Raw genomic sequence first — 21374 nt, forward strand, 5'->3', positions numbered from 1 at the left:
ATGCTGGAGAGGGTTTGGAGAAAAGGGAACCCTGTCGCACTGTTGTGTAAATTGAAACAGCCACTATGGAGAATAGTATGGAGGTTCCTTAAAAAACTAAACATAGAATTACCATATGACTCAGCAATCTCACTCCTGGGCATATACCCAGAGAAAACCATAATCCAAAATGACACATGCAGTCCAATGTTCATTGCAGCACTATTTACAACAGCCAGGACGTGGAAGCTACCTAAATGCCCATCGACGGACGAACGGATAAAGAAGCTGTGGTACACATATACAATGGAATATTACTCAGCCATAAAAAGGAACGAAATTGGGTTGTTTGTGGAGACGTGGATGGATCTAGACTGTCATACAGAGTGAAGTAAGTCAGAAAGAGAAAAACAAGTATCATATAATAATGCATATATGTGGAACCTAGAAAAATGGTACAGATGAACCCGTTTGCAAGGCAGAAATTGAGACACAGATGTAGAGAACAAACATGTAGAGAACAAACCAAGGGGGGAGAGCGGCAGGGGGTGGGCGTGGTGGTGGGATGAATTGGGTGACTGGGATTGCCGTATATACACTGATGTGTATAAAACTGATGACTAATAAGAACCTGCTGTATAAAAAAATAAATAAAATTCAAAAATTGAAGGAAAAGACAAACAAAAAAAAAACCCAAAGTAAAAAAAAAAACAAAACAAACAACTCAGCAAGTTTATCAAAGCAGGATAGAAGATGAAGGCACAGGACCTATGTTGCTCTTGGGTGTATATCTGGAGGACAGTAATTGCTCAACAGAAGTTCTATGAATTATTTTGTGTGGATGAAACATAAGGAATGACAGGAGCTTCTATTGTGCAAATAATCAAACACTCCCTGAAAACCATACTTATTTAAGAAGTCAAAAAAAAAGAAAACAGAATCAGAGCCCAATTCAACGCTCCACCATCACAGAAACCATGTATGGGGTCTACAGGAAGCACTCCACACACACTGACCTATTTAGTCCTCACAACAGTTCGATGAGTTGTTCCTGTTAGCTGCCTCGAAAGAGAGAGAAAACCGAGGTGCACAGAGATGGAATTCCATGTCCTGTGTTCTTCCTCACTATTCCTTACTGCCTGCCTAATTAAAATCACTTACTTATGGCTGAATTATAAAAGTCTCTCTAAAGCATATATACATGCTGTAATTCTCAAAGCCCCACAGTTTCCCAGAAAGTACTCTCACCTTTGAAAAGGTAGCTTATTTCCTATAGCATGATTCCATCATTAAGACACTTAAAATTCATGTTTCCCTACACAAACCGCTCACATGCTAAACAAACCACTTATTTTTCTTCAGAATTATGTGGTTATCAGTGGATAAAATTGTGGTACCTGAGAAAGTCTGAATCCAGAAATCTGTCTGGGTAAGTTATTAAATCACAGGCACTCAAAAACAAACAAACAAACAAACAAACAAACCAAACCAGGTATCTGATGAAAATATCTGTTGAAAATCCCTGAAGTAAAAAATATGCTCTGTTGGGGGAAAAAGGATCAACCCTTTCAACCAATTTTAAAAAAACAATCAAATTCAAAGACATTAAACTTAGGTGCCATATTAAAAGAATATGTGTCAATGCTCTGAAGTGCATACCTGAGGTATGATTGACATTTTCTTCCTTAAATCGTGAAGTCCAATTTCGGTTGTCAAGATCTTATCAATCCAAATTTTACCTTCAGGTTCTGACAGTCTAAAAAGGGCAGCGACGAGGGAACTTTTTCCAGCTCCTGTTCTTCCCACAATGCCAACCTGTAAAGAGATACAGGAGGGATTAAGAATTCACAATATGCAACAAACCTAGGAAAACCCTTGGTTGCTGAAGATGAATTTTAAAAGTTCTGTACAGAGTGTAGTCTGTAAGTTTCTCAACTGTGGCACTGTTGAAATTTGGGGAAAGATAATACTTCGTTGGGGAACGGGGGATGTCCTGTGTATTCTAGGATATTTAGCAGTATCCCTGGATTCTGCCCACTAGATACCAGGAGCACCCCCGAGATTGCGGCAACCGAAAATGTCAGACACTGACAAATGTCCCCGGTTAAGACCCCCTGGTCAAGGAAGAATTAAAAATAACAGAATCAGTCTACTGGCAGTGAAACAACAGCAGTTTCCCATGTGTTCAATTAGCAGTCAGCTTTTAAATGAGTTGTATTCCTAGTGTCTGGCTATTCTGAACATTGAGAATTATGTGAGTAATTTTACAGAGATGTCAACAAGTCAAGTAAGAAGGATTATACACAAACAAGAATTCAGGATCCCAGATTCTATCATTTAAGAGGAAGTATTCTTTGGCAGACAAACAAAATCACTTCCTGATAAGAAATACCTTAATAACGCTCTATCTTGAAAGGAAACACCTTAAAATTGTAAAATGCAGGTCTCAGTGTCTTAAAAGGCAGTACCCAGTAGGCAAAGTACACATAATGAGATCAACAACAACACAAATAACATTTGCTATTTATATGGGACCTTTCATCTGAGCACTTCAAAAGGCATTTTACAAACCAATTAATACTTCTAATTAAACCTTGGAAAGATACATGTCATGTATCGGTCAAGTTATTAAAATCAAAGCAGAGAGAAATTAAGTGCATTAACAATAAGATCAAAGAATCAATATAATGCGGGTAAAATGCTGGTCAGGAATGAAACTGTATTGCAAAAACTGGATTTTAGCTGTCTGAATTCAAACATGTATGCAGAAACTGACCTTTTTTTTTACCAATGAGCTTCCCAACTACAAATTCCCTGGTGGGAGCTTCCCAAGAGGTGATTTCATCTCTATTTATAAATCTAAATACAGATGGGGGCCTAAGATATGCTTTCAATCATTTGTAAATTAATTCAGTAAATTTTAAAAACTTATGGCTTTAAAGAGAGAAGAACTAAACCCCTCTGAGCACTGATTATACAACGGTAACTTGACATATTTTCTCGTTAAATACCTCCAAAGTTTCGAATCTTAGTCTGTAAAAACAATAATCGAATTTCAAAAAATAATTTATCTTTATAGAGATTAACTGAAAGAAAAGTGGCTTTAGTTGATTTCCATTTGTAGCCATTTTGTATGATATGGTAAATCCTAATTTATATAACATAGATGGGACACCTTCTGCACATAAGCAGGTCCTGGAGGGTATATATACATATGGGTCATTTGTTCTGTGTACATGCAGGTTTTGAACACACTATGGATTTGGTTCCAGACCACCACAAAAATGGGAACATCGCAAAATAAAGCAAGTCATGTGAATATTTTTCTTCCTCTGTGCATACAAAAGTTATGTTTACACTATACTGTAGCATACTAAATGTACAACAGAATTATGTCTAAAGAAGAATGTACATACTTAATGTCAAATACTTTACTGCTAAAAAAGGCTAACCATCATCTGGGCCTTCACTGGGTTGTAGTAAACTTAAGAACACTGATCACAGCTCACCATAACAAATATAATTATAATGAAAAGGTTTAAAATATTGCAAGAATTACCAAACTGTGACAAAGAGACACGAAGTGAGCAAATGTTGTAGGAAAAATGGTGCTGATGGACATGCTCAATGCAGGGTTGCAACAAATGTTCAACTTGTTATTTAAAGAAAAAACACACACACACACACACACATTCAAAAAAACCCCAAAGAAACAGCAGTATGCCTGTATTTCTGGGTGTTCTCATATGTAAATCAGCACACATCAGAACAAAGGTGAGAACTGTGTCTGTGAGAATGTGTGTATATTCCTATGCTACTAGCTGTACTGAAACTGATCCATCTATGCAAACTGGAACGTTTGTAGACTCCTGCTAAACGGCGGAGATAGGCAGTGGCACCGAAGGCTGCTTACGGCCACAGGAATGGAAGTACAACACTCCAGTGAGGAGAGTAAGAAAAAAGCAACTCAAAGAAAACCCGGCCTAGGCTATTGCTACCATTCAGTTATCAAAACTATAATCTGAAAGTCTTTTCCAGGTCACCAAAGGGTTTTACCAATTGCCTGAGGAGAGTGTCACCATTACCAGTTAAGTTTACATTCCTAAAGGCAAAGACACTTGGAGAAAATCTTTACTGGGAGGTCTCCCTCAAAAGCGATGCTGAATCAGTAGGTCTGGGTGGGCCTGAGATTCTGCATTTCTAAGATGCTCCAGGTAATGCAGGTGCTGCTGGCCCAGGCACCACAGTCTGAGTCAAAAGGACTTAGGAAGCCTGCAGGGGAAGTGGGACAATCTGGGAGTGAGGGGAGGGGTTGCCGAGGAAATATTATGTAAAAGAGGAGAAAATGTAGCAAACTGATATTTTTGCACATTATAGCAAGGTCTAGTAAGCATCTGTAAGGATGTATTATTCAAGTAATAGCTCTGAGCAGGAAAAAAAAATAACAAACCAAAATCAATCCACCTCTAGAGCTGGAAAAGGCTTGAAAATGGCCCAGTACTCTCTAAAATGATCAAATCAAGCACAAAATCATCTAAATGAAAAATGCAGCCAGTGTTCAGAATCTAACCAGGAAGCCTAGGGTGCTATTTACCTCATTTTGGGCCTTTATTTTTACTTGCTATTTCTTCCATGCATTAGAAACCTGCATAGTGCCTATTAATTTTTCCCATTTACTCGAACTTCCAGAAATTGGGACAGCAGAGGAAGGATGGAAGGAGAGTAAAGCTCCACTTCTGCTGGCCCGGTTCACTCCCACAGCCTCCCCTGCAGCAGCCTCTCTCAATCAAATCCAACACCAAAGGGGTGTCCCAGAGCAACAGGGGCTGGGGCAGGTGTGCAGGAGAGGAAACCTGGGATGTACACAGACGGAGTGAAATGGCTTCATGACTATTCTACCCAGGTATAATCTCCAAACACAGAAATGGAGCTAACGGTGATACTGTGAATGGATCAAGACATAAATAAAAAGTCACGTTACTACAGTTATTAACTCAGTCTCCAGATTCAATTTTCCCACAAACATTTTCAAGCTCAGCTAATCCTATGACTTGGGGATTTTAAGATAGAAGAATACGCATATGTTATATTCCTAAGTTCTACTGCAGAGTTTCTTAGATAAATTTCCCCCAAAGCCAGAAAATATGAATTAAGACATGTGCAAATTAACAGCATTATGTATCAGACAGGAAATATGATGGACACACTGTCGGTGAGTAAGCAAACATCGCCTACAGAGTTCTCAGGGACAGGATTGCATCAAGAGCTTCAGTGAATGTTTTCTCGACACAGCAATCCTCACCTCCTTCCCAAGCTACGGTGAAACTGGAAATAATTAGAAGCCAGCTTTTGCTGTGTGACTAACTGAAGCTGCTCCCTGGGTATCATTTGGGCATTAAGTTGAATATTCTTTCCCATCACAAGGGTATCGTTCATTAAATTATGGCTATAGTCCGCTAGATGGGTCTGTGGTGGAAAGAGTTTTAAAGAGCAGTTCTTAAAGTATTCAACGCTCTAGGTAATCAGTCGTTTACGCAGTTGTCTCGTGTGCGTATTCTGGTTACTGGATGCTCACACCTGTACATGTTGCTCACTCACTCTCCCAGCCAGCAGCTCCTCAGCACCCTATCTGTGCCCTGTAGAACGCCAATTCTGGGGGAACAAGAGATGAAAACAAGATGCTCTCCCATCTTAAGGAGCCTCAGGGTTCGGTGAGATACAGACCCACCAATACAAAGCATGCCACAGATGCCACCAGTTAATTGTGGTCAAATACAGGTAACATAAAATTTACCAACTGAACCATGTTTAAGTGGACACTTTAGTGGTAAGTACATTCATATTCTTGTCCCACCAGAATATTTTCTCCCTTGTAACAAAGAAACTCTGTACCCATTAAACAACAACACCCAATTCCCCTTACCCAGTCTCTGGTGACCACCATCCTACTTCCTGCCTTCATGGATTTGACCACTCTAGGAACCTCATATAAGTGGAATCATACAGTATTTGTTCCCTTTATGTCTGACTTATTTCATTTAACCTGTTGTCCTCAAGGTTTATCCATAAGTTGGAATTTTATTGCTTTTAAGGCTGAATAACATTTCATATAAGTGGAATCATACAGTATTTGTTCCCTTTATGTCTGACTTATTTCATTTAACCTGATGTCCTCAAGGTTTATCCATAGACTGGAATTTTACTCCTTTCTAAGGCTGAATAATATTTCATTGTTAGGGGTATAGCACATTTGTTTACCCATTCGTCTGTTACTTTCATTATGTAAAAGACGCTGAGGAAGAATAGAGGGTCTCAGAGAAGCAGACGAATGAGACTTGACTCAGAAAACGAGGTGACTTTCACCAGCCACATGACGGAAGGGAAGGGTCTCTGAGGTCGAGGGGCAGCGTGCGCACTGGAAGCAGGGAGGACGTGATACACTGGGAGAACCTACACACGACCCGAGTGCAGGGGGTGTATGTACATCAGGACTTGAAGCTGGAGGGGCAGGTGCGGGGAGCTTCCTGCCACCATGTCTGTTCTCATTTAGCCTCTTTTTCAAGAGCTTGCCCTGGTCCCGCCCGAGGGACTGATCTAATCAGCGTGCACACAGCAACAAAAAAAGAGGCAAATGGCTAAAACAAACCTTTTCTCTCGATTTAATGAGTGCTGTCAGGTGCTTCAATACCAGAGGCCCATCTAAGCTGTACGAGAAGTTCACATTGTCAAAGACGACCACTCCTTCCTGGGGCCAGGACGGTGGTGGGCGTTTCTGGTATTCCCAGGGTGCTTCTTTTTCCAGATCTGTATATTCAATCACCCTTTCGACTGAAATCATCTGAAAGATATGACATCACATGAGTTAGGAACGGAGGGTCTTGTTTATGGATGTTCAAAGAGTGTGAATGAGATGCTCTGCATTTATATCATTATATCTGCTTTTATATAATGAAGAATATCTCAGGTCTTAACACCCCCAAAAGACAGAAGTAGTAGTTTGATGAGGATACTGACGATTTGTAAACTTGTTCATTGTCTTGTAACACTTTTATTACGGCTACTTTCTTCAACATTATATTAAAACAAAAAGAACTAGAGAAATGAATACTATGATTTCACTGATCTAATTTTTGCATATGAATTTTAAAAAACAGAGAATTTTGTCAATGAAAAGAATATGTATGGACGCCCACCAGTAGCATTTTGCTACAGAAGGGTCATCTGTTATAGATGAATAGAAATGCATAGTCAGTACACCTCATTTTAATAATTAGTTACTTTCTTCTCTGTTAGAGAGCGAAATAGAAAAGTTTCATTTTCATCATTTTTCTCCCTTTAGGAAAAATTGAAAATATTCGAAACAGCAGAGAATTTACATATTGACTAAGGCCTTCTCAACAACCATAACTTGATAGTACATCCAGAGAGAAGGGGCACCAATAAAGTCAGGTGTTCAACACATACAAGGAAAAATTCTCAAATGGGGAGGGTGGGCAATAATTAAATTAAATGAATTAAACAAATAAACCTCAAAATACTAAATTCTCCTTTCACCAGGAATGAGGAATTACCCTAGCTTATATCTTCTCCAGGATTTCAGAACCTCCCTCCTACAGAGACATTTATTATATTTGAAGACAGCTTGTGATGAATATAAAACCTGCTGACATGGCATACATAAGACTGAGAAAAAGATGTATATATTTTATTTTAAATAAATTGTAAACAGATGGAGGAAGGATCTAACAAACCCTGTTAGCTATGATGTAAAAAAAAAAAAAAAGAAAAGTTTTAAGATTTTTTTTTTTACATAAGAGTTGCCTTTATGTGATGTAACGACAAGGAGACCTGAATAGGCTAAAAGGTAAATGTTACCATATTTTCAACTTCGGCACTTTGCCTTACGCACCACTGGAACATCCCCATGAGCGTGAGGGCGTAGGACAGCGCCAGGCCAACCTGGCCGGCATCCAAAGCTAAATGAGGAAGAAGAAGGGGAATAACTTAGTTCCATTCTGAACCCTGAGTTGGGATCCTACTGTCTCTGTACCAAGACTTCTTTATAATATTTAAAACACTTGCACATAACAACAGCATTACTTATATTTTTACTACCTGTTGATTGAGACCATGATACAACGAAAAGAAAAAAGAAAAAACAAACAAAGAAAAAAAACTATGAACTCAGAAAACTATTAAATAAGTTTATTAATCCCGACAGGATTGACATACACTTGACAGTATTATACAGGCGAGGAATCATGTCATCATTCAGGCTTTCGTCATTATGGTTTCAAGGACCATTATGTAATTTCACTTTGTATGCCCAACGCAGCCACAGTTGGAAACCACGAAAAACAAGTCAATAGGTTCTGAGAGCCAGTACTTTTAAATCTAAAATACTGCTCTCATTGTTCCATCATTAAACACTATGATTCAGTGTTGTTACTATGGAATAGTTAGGGATGGTGAATTCACGCCACACACACCATTACCTGCTCATCTGGTACCCACACAGCAGAGGATACTGTTCTTTCCTACAGAGAATATTTCTCACCTCAGTACACCAGGAAGCTACAACCAAGAGATCCGAGGAGCCTGAATGCCATAGGCTTGACAAAAAGCTTAACAGCAAACTTGGTCCTCTCCTCCTAACACTAAGACGCTATCAGGAATGTTCAGAAGGTCAGTTGCTAGAGTTGTATAGACTTCAACCCATTTAAGAAATATAAAAGGATCAAAGCCCTCATCAAGACATCTCATTAGGGCTTCCCTGGCGGTGCAGCGGTTGAGAGTCCGCCTGCCAGTGCAGGGGACACGGGTTCGTGCCCCGGTCCGGGAAGATCCCACATGCCGCGGAGCGGCTGGGCCTGTGAGCCACGGCCGCTGAGCCTGCGCGTCCGGAGCCTGTGCTCCGCAACGGGAGAGGCCACAACAGTGAGAGACCCGTGTACCGCACACACACAAAAAAGACATCTCATTAAAGGTCTCATCAAGACCCAAATGACTCCTCTACAAGGGCCACACTGGAAAACCACACGCTGCAAACACTTTAATACAATTCATTAGAACCAAATGGTCTATGGGATTAGACAATGAGCCAAGAGTTTAAATTAATAACTGCAAACGAAGCTATAAATTGTAATCATAATACAAATAGTTATTCACATCTGTACTTACTTTTTGCCAGAATCAGGGACCCAAAGGCAACAACAATGACAAAGATGGCACAGATGGCATCCAGACGCACAGCGAACCATCGGGACGTAGTCAAAAACAAGAACCAAGCCTCTGGATTTGTGAAGTATAAGAAGCATAATGAATAAGCAGAAGTATCATGGAGGCTGCTTCTAATGAGGGAGAGCACTTTGCGCAGTTGAGCTACAACAGATTTTTACGCAAGGTAGGACAGCAAAGTTACATACTCAAGCAACCTAGAGATCACGAAAAGCTAGGTTCTGACACAAGACAACGTATGGTATACACAGATATCAGTCCAGGGGCTTTGTGGGAAGAATGTACTAAAATCTTCAACCCACAGGTTATAAACAGAACTACGATCATAATCACGAACATAGAGAAACGGTCTCGTTGGTGTGTTTCTTACAGTTCTGGGCCTCAACGTGAGGCTCATCCTCTCACAGGGCTGACTGTTCCTAGTCCTCTGCTGGCAGAGAGCGCAGCTCACACTGTTTCCAGCACCTTCTGCACTTACTACAGGGCCCTGCACAATGTTTATTCTTAGGAGCCAGTATCCAAACGACCATCAGCTAGCAGGATCTGCATGTGGCTTTCAAAATGCCATTTTATCTTCAAAATACGATAAAGATTGGAAAGTTGGGCCAGGATTTTATTGACTTAGAGGGAATTCTGGGTGGCAAATCTGATAAGAGAGAAATTATTTTCCTTCTTCAGGTCTGCCACCCTGTATGCTCTGAAAAGAGTCAGCAGGGGCTTCCCTGGTGGCGCAGCGGTTGAGAGTCCGCCTGCCGATGCAGGGGACACGGGTTCGTGCCCCGGGGCCGGGAGGATCCCACATGCCACGGAGCGGCTGGGCCCGTGAGCCATGGCCGCTGAGCCTGCGCTCCACAACGGGAGAGGCCACAGCAGTGAGGGGCCCACGTACCACCAAAAAAAAAAAAAAAAAAAAAAAAAAAGAGTCAGCAAATTACAGCCTGAGGGCCAAGAATGGCCACAACCTGCTTTTGTAAATAAAGCTTTACTGGAACACAGCCATTTGCTGACGTAGTATTTTTGTCTGCTTTAGTGCAGTAATAAACAGCAAAGCTGGAATTCCCTGGTGGCGCAGTGGTTAAGAATCCGCCTGCCAAGGCAGGGAACACGGGTTCGAGCCCTGGTCCGGGGAGATCCCACATGCCACGGAGCAGCTGAGCCCGTGCGCCACAACTACTGAGCCCATGATCCTAGAGCCTGTGCTCCACAACGAGAGAAGCCACAACAATAAGAAGCCTGCACACGGCAACAAAGTGTAGCCCTCGCTCACTGCAACTAGAGAAAGCCCATGAGCGGCAAGGAACACCCAATGCAGCCAAAAATGAACAAATAAATAAATAAATAAATTTTTTGACAATTCAATTATTAAAATAAATAAATAGCAAAGCTGAGTAGTTGCAACAGAGACCGTGTGGCTCTTTGCTTAAAAAAAATAAAATCTGTTGACACCTTCCCTAAACGGACAGAAGGCCACAGGGCACCTTGATGGAAGGACAATGCAAGCCAGTGAAGGGAGAAAAGCAGGGGTGTGATGGGGAAGAGGAGAGCACAGAGGGGAGGCTGAGAGGAAGGGCTGGGGAGGCGCAGAGAGCGGTGTGGGCCGGCAAGGCCACCTGACAAGGACTCAAGCCTCAGAAGGCAGCACCTCCCATCCTCTGAAATCATGTCCAGAAACTTACAGACCTGAATGCAAGTCCTGGTGCGCATCGAACAGTTCCTGAAACCTCTCTTCGGCTTTGCACGCCCGGATGGTCCAGAGTCCTTGGAGAGATGATGATAAGTGGGAAAATACTGGGCTCCGAGCTGGGGAAGCAGAGACAGACAAACGACAGAGAAAGTCAGGGAGACTCGATGCAAAGAAATCCACCGCCTTCCAAGGGGCAACACCCAAGGGCTTCCTGGAGGGCTTCCTGGAGGAAGGGGGATGACGCCCCTCTTCAGGAGAAGATCCTCCATGTGACCCTCCAACTCTTGCTCACACTAAGCTTCACTTTTATGACCTGGACATGAAAGATCTGACCTAGATTTAGATAATGAACCTCGATACTAACTCAATCATCAAGGTCCTCCTCAAACAGGGCCACATTCCAAATTCTTCCCTGACATCCCTCCAGGTAGAAATTACCTGGAGGTAATTACCTGTTCACTAATTTTTGGTTCAGCATCATTTTAAAATTTAATTCTCCATCAGAGTCCCTCACCACGCTGAATTTTGATGAACTATCTGTGTGTTGTCTCCACCTAAGGTTAGAAACTTAAGGGCTGGCACAAGGACAGAGGCGAGATAAGTAAGGCGAACGGATAGTCTGCCATCTCCTTCCATCCTGGGAATTTTCCTGCACCTATGCCAAGAGTCTCTTTGTGTGCCACGGAGCACCTGGGCGTCACACGGCCCTTGTGCCCAGAGGACCCATGCAGTCAAGGGGTCTTTGAATAGTTTCGACTTCCGCTCTGGGAACCTGATGGATGTTTTTATAGCTGCCCTACTGGATACTTGAGGCATTTGGAGCCCACTGTGGTATGTGACACTGATGTCACTCTTTTAGAATCTGACAGCAGCCATTCTCTTTTTAGTGACTATGTATTGGTGTGGGGCCTCGTGTCACATGACCAGCCATTTGCTTCCTGGCATCTTCTCTAAGAGCACACTGAACACAAGCACCATGGTCTGGCTCCCGCACATCAGGGAACAGGTGGGTCATAGGTTGCTGGGCAGGGAGGACCCCTTTTGCTTTTCATTCCCCGCCGTGAATGAGGCAACTTGCTTTCTTTGTGGGCAGATTCTGAGCCTGTGACCTTTCTGGGATGAGCGCTAACTTGTGCTTTATCAGCAGGAAATACTGACATCGCTTTGTTACCCGTGCATCTCCTAGAAAAGACATTAGTTCTACCATGATGAAATATTGTAATTTTAAGAAAAGTATTTATGGAGTAGATGCTCTGTGTGAGGAAGCATGTCATGAACAAGACAGAAACAGTCCCCTGTCTTCATGGTGCTCAATTCGTCCTCCTCGTGCTAAAATGCAAAGCTGCAGCTGACCCGCCACCAGCTCCATTTGCCTTAAGGGCCACATGGACTCACAGTGGCCATAATATCTAATTACCTAATGTTAACTTAGTGAGAAATTCCAGAAGACAGAGTCTGCAGAATTTCAGGGGTCTGGTCCATTACAGCACAAATGGAAGCCAGGCTGAGTTGCCATCCCAACCTGAGAGCCCCGGGTACTCACTTGTAGATTCCAGGCGTTTCACATCCCTTGACGTCTGTAAGAAATATCTCCGGAGAACAAAGAAAATGATGCCAAGGGGAACCAGGGGTATCGCAATCCAAGGAATCACCGAAACTGCCACACCCACCACACCAATCACTTGTAGAAATGTCTGGAAGAGTGAAAACAGATACAGTGGCCTCTTTACCCAGCATTCTTTTCAAAAATAACCTTTAATGGGTTGTTTTGTTAGGATTAAACTCCTTTCTTCGAAGGACATGTTGGAATGGTAAGGAATGCTTTCCCATCCAAAGAAAGAAGAGGGGCTTCCCTGGTGGCGCAGTAGTTGAGAGTCCGCCTGCTGATGCAGGGGACATGGGTTTGTACCCCGGTCTGGGAAGATGCTGTGGAGCGGCTGGGCCCGTGAGCCATGGCCGCTGAGCCCGTGCGTCCAGAGCCTGTGCTCCGCAACGGGAGAGGCCACAACAGTGAGAAAAAAAAAAAGAAAGAAAGAAGAAAATTATAGGTGTTGCTCATGATATTTATTGCACGCTTACCATGTGACAAAGTTTTTCTGAAAAATATTTATTTGTTTATTTATGTATTTTTGGCTGCGTTGCGTCCTTGTTGCTGTGCACGGCTTTCTCTAGCTGCGGCGAGCAGGGGCTACTCTTCGTTGCGGTGCGCAGGCTTCTCATTGCAGTTCTCTTGTTGAGGAGCACAGGCTCTAGGTGCTCGCTCGGGCTTCAGTAGTTGCGGCTCGTGGGCTTTAAAGCGCAGGCTCAGTAGTTGTGGCGCAAGGGCTTAGTTGTTCTGCTTCATGTGGGATCTTCCTGGACCAGGGCTCAGACCCATGTCCCGTGCATTGGCAGGTGGATCCTTAACCACTGTGCCACCAGGGAAGTCTGACAAACACTCTTTTTGTTTTTGTTTTTGTTTTTGTTTTGTGGTACACGGGCCTCTCACCGTTGTGGCCTCTCCGTTCCGGACGCGCAGGCTCCGGACGCGCAGACTCAGCGGCCATGGCTCACAGGCCCAGCCGCTCCACGGCATGTGGGATCTTCCCGGACCGGGGCACGAACCCGTGTCCCCTGCATCGGCAGGCGGACTCTCAACCACTGCGCCACCAGGGAAGCCCAAACACTCTTAATCTAAGCAAAAACTGGGATATACCAACAACATGAAAGGATGGTGATGGGAATTAAATGAGATACTGTATATAAAGTGCTTAGCAGTTCATATATAACAAATATAAATTCTAACTCCCTTAATTGTGTTCTAGATTCAAGGAGCCAGGAGAGATGGGATGGTGTATTCATAGACTTATGGACCCAAAGAATCTTAAGAATCCCATGAGGTTGGATCCTGTCAGTTCATTCTAACGACTGGAGCAGCTTAGTACCAACCAAGGACATAGTGGAGCAGGTGCTATTTTTCCTAGGTGTGGTAATGATGTCACCTGTACCAAAGTGACTATGGCTTTTCTCTGGCCACAGAGAAAACTTGAATGTGAGGTCTATTCTGTTTGAAGACACACTTTTTAAATAATATGAACAATAAACCTGATCCGTACTACAATTTCTGTCCCCTCTGTATTTTCTTCCCAACTCTAGGCCTTCCAAAGATTGATAACCTTAGGAGAATGGAGGCAAGTCACCATTTTTTGAGATGTTTCCTATTCTATATCCTTTTTTTATTTCAAACTTTGCTTCTTATTAGTGGAAACTTACTGCTCTGAAATTGCTGAGCATTTCTTGGAGACTAAGGGGAAAAAATGGTAGACCTCTGAAGCACCAAAGCAAACCTGATGAAGAAGTATATTCCAAACAGAAGATCAATTTGACATTTCCTCTTTCATGCACCATGAATTGGTGAGTTCATATCAATGAAAGTACAAAAGCTACATTTTGTAAACTAGTGAATCCCAGGAAATGTAACTGTGTCCACCCGAGGTCACCCTTCTTGGTGGAACAAAGCAGCCTTGTTAGGATGTCAGGATAATTCAGGCAGAGGGCACTGTCACCACCACCTGCGGAAGGGAGGTCTAATGAGCACCTCTCATCCTCAGAAATGATGCTGTCCTGTGAGCAGCTCTTTCTGACAAACCACACTATAAGCTAAGTGAATTGTTAATCGAGTATAGAAAAACAGTAAAGGAAAAAATAATAATAATAATAATGCTTTCTGGAAAATGTTAATGGTTTTGTTTAAAAACCTCCCCATTCAAAAAATGTGAAAACTAAGATAACTGCTGTATTGCTAGTGCCCATGGCAAATTTTTTCATAATACTGAAGAAATTCCACAAGTCTCTAGATCTGGTTGACAACCAAATAAATGGTGGTTATTACTGCACCCTCCAAATTACCAATAATGGATGACATTTCATGAGGCTCGCCATGGGTCCCACCTCTCTAGTATTTCACAAGCGTTACTAATTTGATTCTCCTATCACATCTGAGTAGGAGAGATTATGCTTTCTGTTTACAAAGCTCAGAGAGGTTTGGGAGTTTGCTCGAAGTCAGAGAATTTACTCATTTTGTTCCCGAGCCTGTTCTTTTAATTTCTGCCTGATACAGCATCCCATATACAGATAAAATTCATAATAAAAAAATTAAGATCTAAATATACTCCCCTTTTATAATTTTCCCCATTTATTTGCATTCTCTCCCATGCAGGGGCCAGTTCTAGTTTCCTAGCTAACCAGAGCCTGATCAGCTCATACAGCAGACTGATCATTAAAAGGTCTTAAAAATGATTGCTCATAGAACACACTAACATGTTTTAATAATCACTGTTTAAATTTTTTTTAAAGTTTCGTAAGAAAGCATAAAATACAACATGACTTAATTTTAATAAATACATAAACCCCAAGAACACACACATGAGGTTGAGGATTTTATAAGTTCAATGTATACACTTGGATTAAAGTTCCCCCAGGAAGTCTCTAAGTCTAGAATTAACACTATATTCTAATATGGCAGACTTTAACATATTCCTTTCACAAGCACAGTGTGAAATACGAGGGCCTGTTTGCCTGTTTGGCATTTAAAGTCCAAATTGCTTACAGTCCTGTAGGAATTCCTAGGTATCTCTACCCACATGTCACTTTAAACTTAATTCCATGGGATTCTGTTCCTGCCAGTCTCTGTGAAGCTTGTGCCAAAGAACATGCTTTCTATAAACACCAGTAAAAATGTATTCTTCTTACTTTATGCAAACAAATATGCCATCCATACTTCTGGCTCACTCCATTCTTATGTGAACTCTCTCACTCACTCCTATATTGGGCACAATGTGAAATATGTATTTAATCATAAAGTCACTTAATAAGTAGACAGGACTTTTATTATCTGTTTACAGGATTAAAAATAAAATGAGGATCATTAAGACTGTTAACACCCCAAGAGAATTGCAAATCTTAGAATTTTGCTGTCAGTCAGACTCCTAAGTATTATATTCCAAGTTGTGATAAGTACAAATCGTCCAGATTGCCTTAAACTATTACTGATTTTTGCAGAAAATATGACTCAAGTGCAATAAACAAAGCAAGATTCACTTCTTGGCAAGAAAATACAGCAAGATTTTCTTCTGATTTAGGGAGATTAAAAAATGCCCAGTTTTTGATCAGTAAGCTGTTTATTGATGTGGGTGTGGGAAAGATTCTTCTACCTATTTATTCTGGAAACATATCAGTTGAAAAAAAAAAAGCCTTTCAATGAAATGACTATCTCATCAATTGTACTGCTAGCTCACCCAAGATTCTTGTAGAGGCAGTAAAATCCTGAACGCCTACACGAAGCTCGCTAAGTATTAAGAAATAGAATGTAATTTCTGGGACTTCCCTGCTGGTCCAGGGGGGTTAAGAATCTGCCTTCCAAGGCGAGGGACGTGGGTTTGACCCCTTGTCCAGGAACTGAGATCTCACATGCTGTGGGGCAACTAAGCCCGCGAGCTCTGGAGCCCGGGCGCCACGACTAAAGAGAAGCCCACATGCAACAATGAAGAGCCCACGTGCTGCAACGAAGAGTTGACACAGCCAAATAAAGACATAAATAAATAGTTTTTAAAAACACAAAGCAATATAATGTAATTTCTATGAAACAATACTCCTTACCCTTCAATCACAGGATAAACAGAAGCAAAGGGAAATCAGTGCAAGCTCCTAAACTTAATACTAACCCTAGAGTTAATGTTGAGTCTGCAGGTGTAAGGTGATATGGTACCTTGCATGTCTAAGGGGGTCTACAGATCAGCTCTGGTTCCAGACCCCTCCTTTATCACATTTCTTTTGACCTCACCCAACCCAATTAACTCTTTTATATAAGAAAATGATAAAAAGTGGTGTATCTTATCTCTATGATGGGATCCATACACACTCTAATATTAATAAAGCTTTTCTAAACCTGTCCTTTCCTTAGGATTCACTAATCATGCTTTTCATCCCTCAGTTGACTGCCTTAGATCTTTTCAGATCCACACTAGCTGTGGAACCTGTGTACTCCTTCAGGTAGCCTTAATCCTGAGTCACAGTTAACTCCACTAAAGAGTGAATGGTGGGGTTTGGTTTACAGTTTCTTAACCAACACAAGAGAAATGATTAGGGAAATAGAGTGCACTTCTCCCTTCCTTTGTGTTCAGCAAATCTCAACGATCAATAGCTTCCTTACTAACCTTTTTCAGTGTTTGAGCTTATTATGAAATACAAGACTACAGTGCCTCTATTTCCTATGTTTGAAAAGCACAGCTTAGAAATAACACCAAATAAAAGTGGAAATAAAATGTTGAACAATGTACCCCACATAAAAACTAACCAAAAGAAAGCTGGAGTATCTATCTAACATGAAGTTAGGAAGGATTCCTAGAAATAAAGGAAAACATTTCATAAGAATAAAGGGTCAATGTTATCTAAAAGATATTTTAAAAAATCCAAACTTACATAATCCTAATAACACAGCTCACTAATGTATAAAGCAAAATCTGACAGAACTCAGTAGAAATAGACAATGCCATACCCATAGTGGGAGATTGAAACCCACCCATCTCAGAGACTGACAGAAAAAGCAGATAAAATCAACGGAGATAGAAAAGATTTTTAAAATGTCATTAATATATTTGACCTAATTAGGAACTATACAACACGGCAGTCAGTGATTACATAAGACATTCTTTTCAATTGCATATATCCTATACTATAAAGCAAGTATCAGCAAACTTCAAGGGACAGAAATTGTACAGAATATATTCTGACCTAAGCAGATTTAACAAGAAATCAATAACAAAAAGGCAACTAGTATGTCACTAAATATTTGGAAGTTCAATAATACATTTCAAGGTATCATCTAATTCAAAATTACAATAAAATTACAAAGAATTTTGGCATAAAAGAAAATGAATATCTACAAATATTAAAATTTGAAGGCTGCAACTAAGGTGCTTAGAGGTAAATTTATAACTTTAAACATTTTTTTTTAAAGGTCACAGAGTGTACATGGGAAATCTCTGAATCTTCCTCTTAATTTCACTGTGAACTAAAAACTGCTGTAACAAAAAAAAAGTCTTATTTAAAAAAACAAAAAGAAAGTATAAAAGTCAAGGGTTGGGCTTCCCTGGCGGCGCAGTGGTTGAGAGTCCGCCTGCCGATGCAGGGGACACGGGTTCGTGCACCAGTCCGGGAAGATCCCGCATGCCGCGGAGTGGCTGGGCCCGTGAGCCATGGCCGCTGAGCCTGCGCTCCGCAACGGGAGAGGCCACAACAGTGAGAGGCCCACGTAAAAAAAAAAAAAAGGGGGGGGATTACCATTAACGTGAATTAAAAGAGAATAACACAAGAGATATCACAGGCACTAAAGACGGGATATAATGAGCATTGTGCTCATAAACTTAAAAATACAATGCAAACAACAAATTTCTTGAAAAACCACATACAAAGACTGACAGAATATGAAACAGAAGATCTGAATACTTCCATATCAATTTAAGAATCTGACTCCATAATAGGAAAATTTCCCACCAAAAAAAGACTTTAGGTCTATAGGGCTTCACAAGCAGATTGTGAAAAAAGTTTTACCAAATTCTTCCAGGGAATTTGACTCCAGCATTATCATGATATAAAAACCACACAAACACATTAAAAGAAAAAACTACAATCCAAACTGTCTTAGGAACACTAAACAACATACCAATAAACTGAATCTAACAACATAAAAAAAGTAGTATTTCACAATCAAACTTGGCTAGGCAAGTCAGAAATCCACAGGGCCAGCTGTTACAAACGATAGGCTGGAACTCTTGGGCAGGAGCCAATGCTGTTATCCACAGGCAGAACTTCTTTCTATTCAGGGAAGCCTTAACTCTTAAGTCCTTCCAACAGACTGAATCAGGCCCACCAAGACTATCTAAGATAGCATTCCTTAAAGTCAACTGATTAATCATATTTATAAAATATCTGCACAGTAACACCTAGACTACTTTGTGACTGAATAACTGGAATGCAGCCTGGTCAAATTGACACCTAAAACTGACCATGGGAGTGCCCTGGTGGCCTAGTGGTTAGGATTTCGGGCTTGCACTGCCCTGGCCCGGGCTCAATCCCTGGTTGGGGAACTGAGATACCACAAGCCGCAAGGTGCAGCTAAAAAAAAAAAAAAAAGACCATAACAAAAATATCCATTTCCCATGTCTTTTTATGAGGACTGCATAACTCTGATACCACAAAACCTGGCAAAACATTTAAAGAAAAGCAAATTATGAACCAAGATGCCTCATGAACAACAGATACAAATATTCTTGACAAAACATTAACAAATTGCATACAATGATACGTAAAAAAAAATATATATGGTACACATTAGGACCAAGTGGAGTTTATTCTAGGAATATAAGGTTAATTTAACCTGCAAATATCAATCGGTATAATATACCACATTAAAAGATTAATGGTGAATAATAATATAATTATCTGAAGAAATGTAGAAAAATATTGGTCAAATTTTAACACCTATTCTTGATTTTAAAAACAGTAAAATTCTCAGGAATTTAGGAATTAAAGGAAACATTCAATCTACCTAAAAAAATTGCAGTTAACATCATTCTTGATGGAAAAATATTAAAGTTTTATCTTAAGAGTACAAGCATGTATTATCACCTTTTTTCAACATTGTACTCAAACCTCTAGCCACAGCAAGGAAATAAAACTAATAAATATTGGAAATGAAGAAGTAAAATTGTTAATATTGGCAGCTAACATGACCGTGGATATAGAAAATTCTACAAGATTAAAAAAGAAAAACCACGCCCAGGAAATGCAAAGTGGATTCACAAATAAATCAATTGTATTTCTATACACCAGCAACAAGCAATTGGAAAGTGATATTAAAAACAATCCCATAAATACAATCAAAAGACATCCAATATTCAGGAATGAATTTAACCAAAAGATTATATAAGATTTCTGTAACAACTACGTAACACTTCTAAAATTCAACATGACCTAAATAAGTAGAGAGATGTACCACATACGTAACTGACAGATTCAACAGTGTTAAACTCAGACTCTCCTCAAATGGATCTATAGTTAAAAGAAAATATTAATCAAAATTCCAGCAGGCTTTCATTGAAAACAAATTAAAAGGCTTCTAAAATTTGTACAGAAAAGTAAATGATCTAGAATGATCAAAACAATCTTAAGGAAGAAGTACAAAGTTAGAGGACTTAAACCAGAGGATTTCAAGTCTTACTAAAACGAACAGTAACTAAGACTGCAGTACTGGTACAAGGATAAACAGATCAATCGAACAAAATAAAGTATACAAACTCAGACTTATTAACATACAGTCAGATGATTTTTAACCAAGGTGCCAATTCAATCCATAAAAGTCTTTTAAACAAATGTGGCTAGAATAACTGGAAAAAATAGTCAGTAAGCATGCATGAAAAAGAGCTCAATATCATTAATCATTAGGAAAATGCAAACTGACACCACAATGAGAGTAGTCATGCACAGAAAGACTTGAATCACAAAGACTGATAATACTAAGTGCTGCAAAAATTGCTAAGGTGTGGAACAGCCAGAACTCCCATATGTTGCTGGCGGGTGTGTAAAGTGGTGCAACTATCTTGAAAAACTTTACGGTAATTTTTTTTAAAGTTAACAAACGCCTACCTTATGACCCAACAGTTCCACTTGTACATGGAGCTTGTATCATTCCTCTAAAATAGAGCTGAGAAGAATGATAACTTGTGTCCGTATAAACACTTCTCCAAGAAGGTTCATTGCTAAAAGCTATGAACGACACAAGTATCCATCAACTGGAGAATGGATAAATTAATTGTGGTATCTTCATATAATGGAATGACTCAGAAAGTGAAAAGAAAGAAAAGAACCACTGAAACAAGTAGCAACATGGATGGATCCTGAAAATCTTGAAAACACGTTAAGCAAAACAAGGCAGCACAGCAAAACCTGCACTACGTTGATCCCATTTATATACGGAGCCCAAGAACAGGAAAACTGATTTATGTCGACAGAAATCTCGGATAACTGCGGAGGTGTGGAAACTGACTGCAAAGGGGCAAGAGAGATTTTTCTGAGGTCATAGGAATGCTCTACATTTTGTTTTGTGTGGTAATCAAAGGGATGTAAACAATTATCAAAACTCATTAACCAAAAAAATGAAATATTGCTTGTTTCATCGTACATAAAGTATACCTCAAAAAAAATCAATAAACACGTTTTAAAAAACAGATTAAAAGACGGCCCAATGGTTAGGACTCGGTGCTTTCACTGCTTGGGTATGGGTTTGATCCCCGGTGGGGGAACTAAGATGCTGCAAGCCCCACAGAGCAGCCAAATCATAAAACAAAACAAAACAAAAAGACAAACAACAAGAAGAAGAAAAAGAAAAACACTGCAACGACAGTCATGATGACACCACAATCCAATTCCCATACCT

The 21374-nt window shown here is 40.4% G+C and overlaps 1 protein-coding gene across 1 annotated transcript in view; it reads right to left on the bottom strand.

The window, feature by feature from the left end:
• ABCC4 (ATP binding cassette subfamily C member 4) overlaps positions 1–21374 on the bottom strand; it is a 220749-nt gene that overhangs the window by 36867 nt on the left and 162508 nt on the right. Inside the window, exons 21-26 of the mRNA XM_060128752.1 lie at positions 12444–12594; positions 10897–11016; positions 9160–9270; positions 7855–7955; positions 6626–6817; positions 1639–1794 (exon numbers count right to left, since the gene is read on the bottom strand). Coding sequence (XP_059984735.1) covers positions 1639–1794; positions 6626–6817; positions 7855–7955; positions 9160–9270; positions 10897–11016; positions 12444–12594 — 831 coding nt within the window. The remainder of the gene's footprint in view (positions 1–1638; positions 1795–6625; positions 6818–7854; positions 7956–9159; positions 9271–10896; positions 11017–12443; positions 12595–21374) is intronic.

The sequence above is a fragment of the Lagenorhynchus albirostris genome, chromosome 18, assembly GCF_949774975.1.
Source record: "Lagenorhynchus albirostris chromosome 18, mLagAlb1.1, whole genome shotgun sequence".
In the NCBI taxonomy this organism is placed as follows: Eukaryota; Metazoa; Chordata; class Mammalia; order Artiodactyla; family Delphinidae; genus Lagenorhynchus; species Lagenorhynchus albirostris.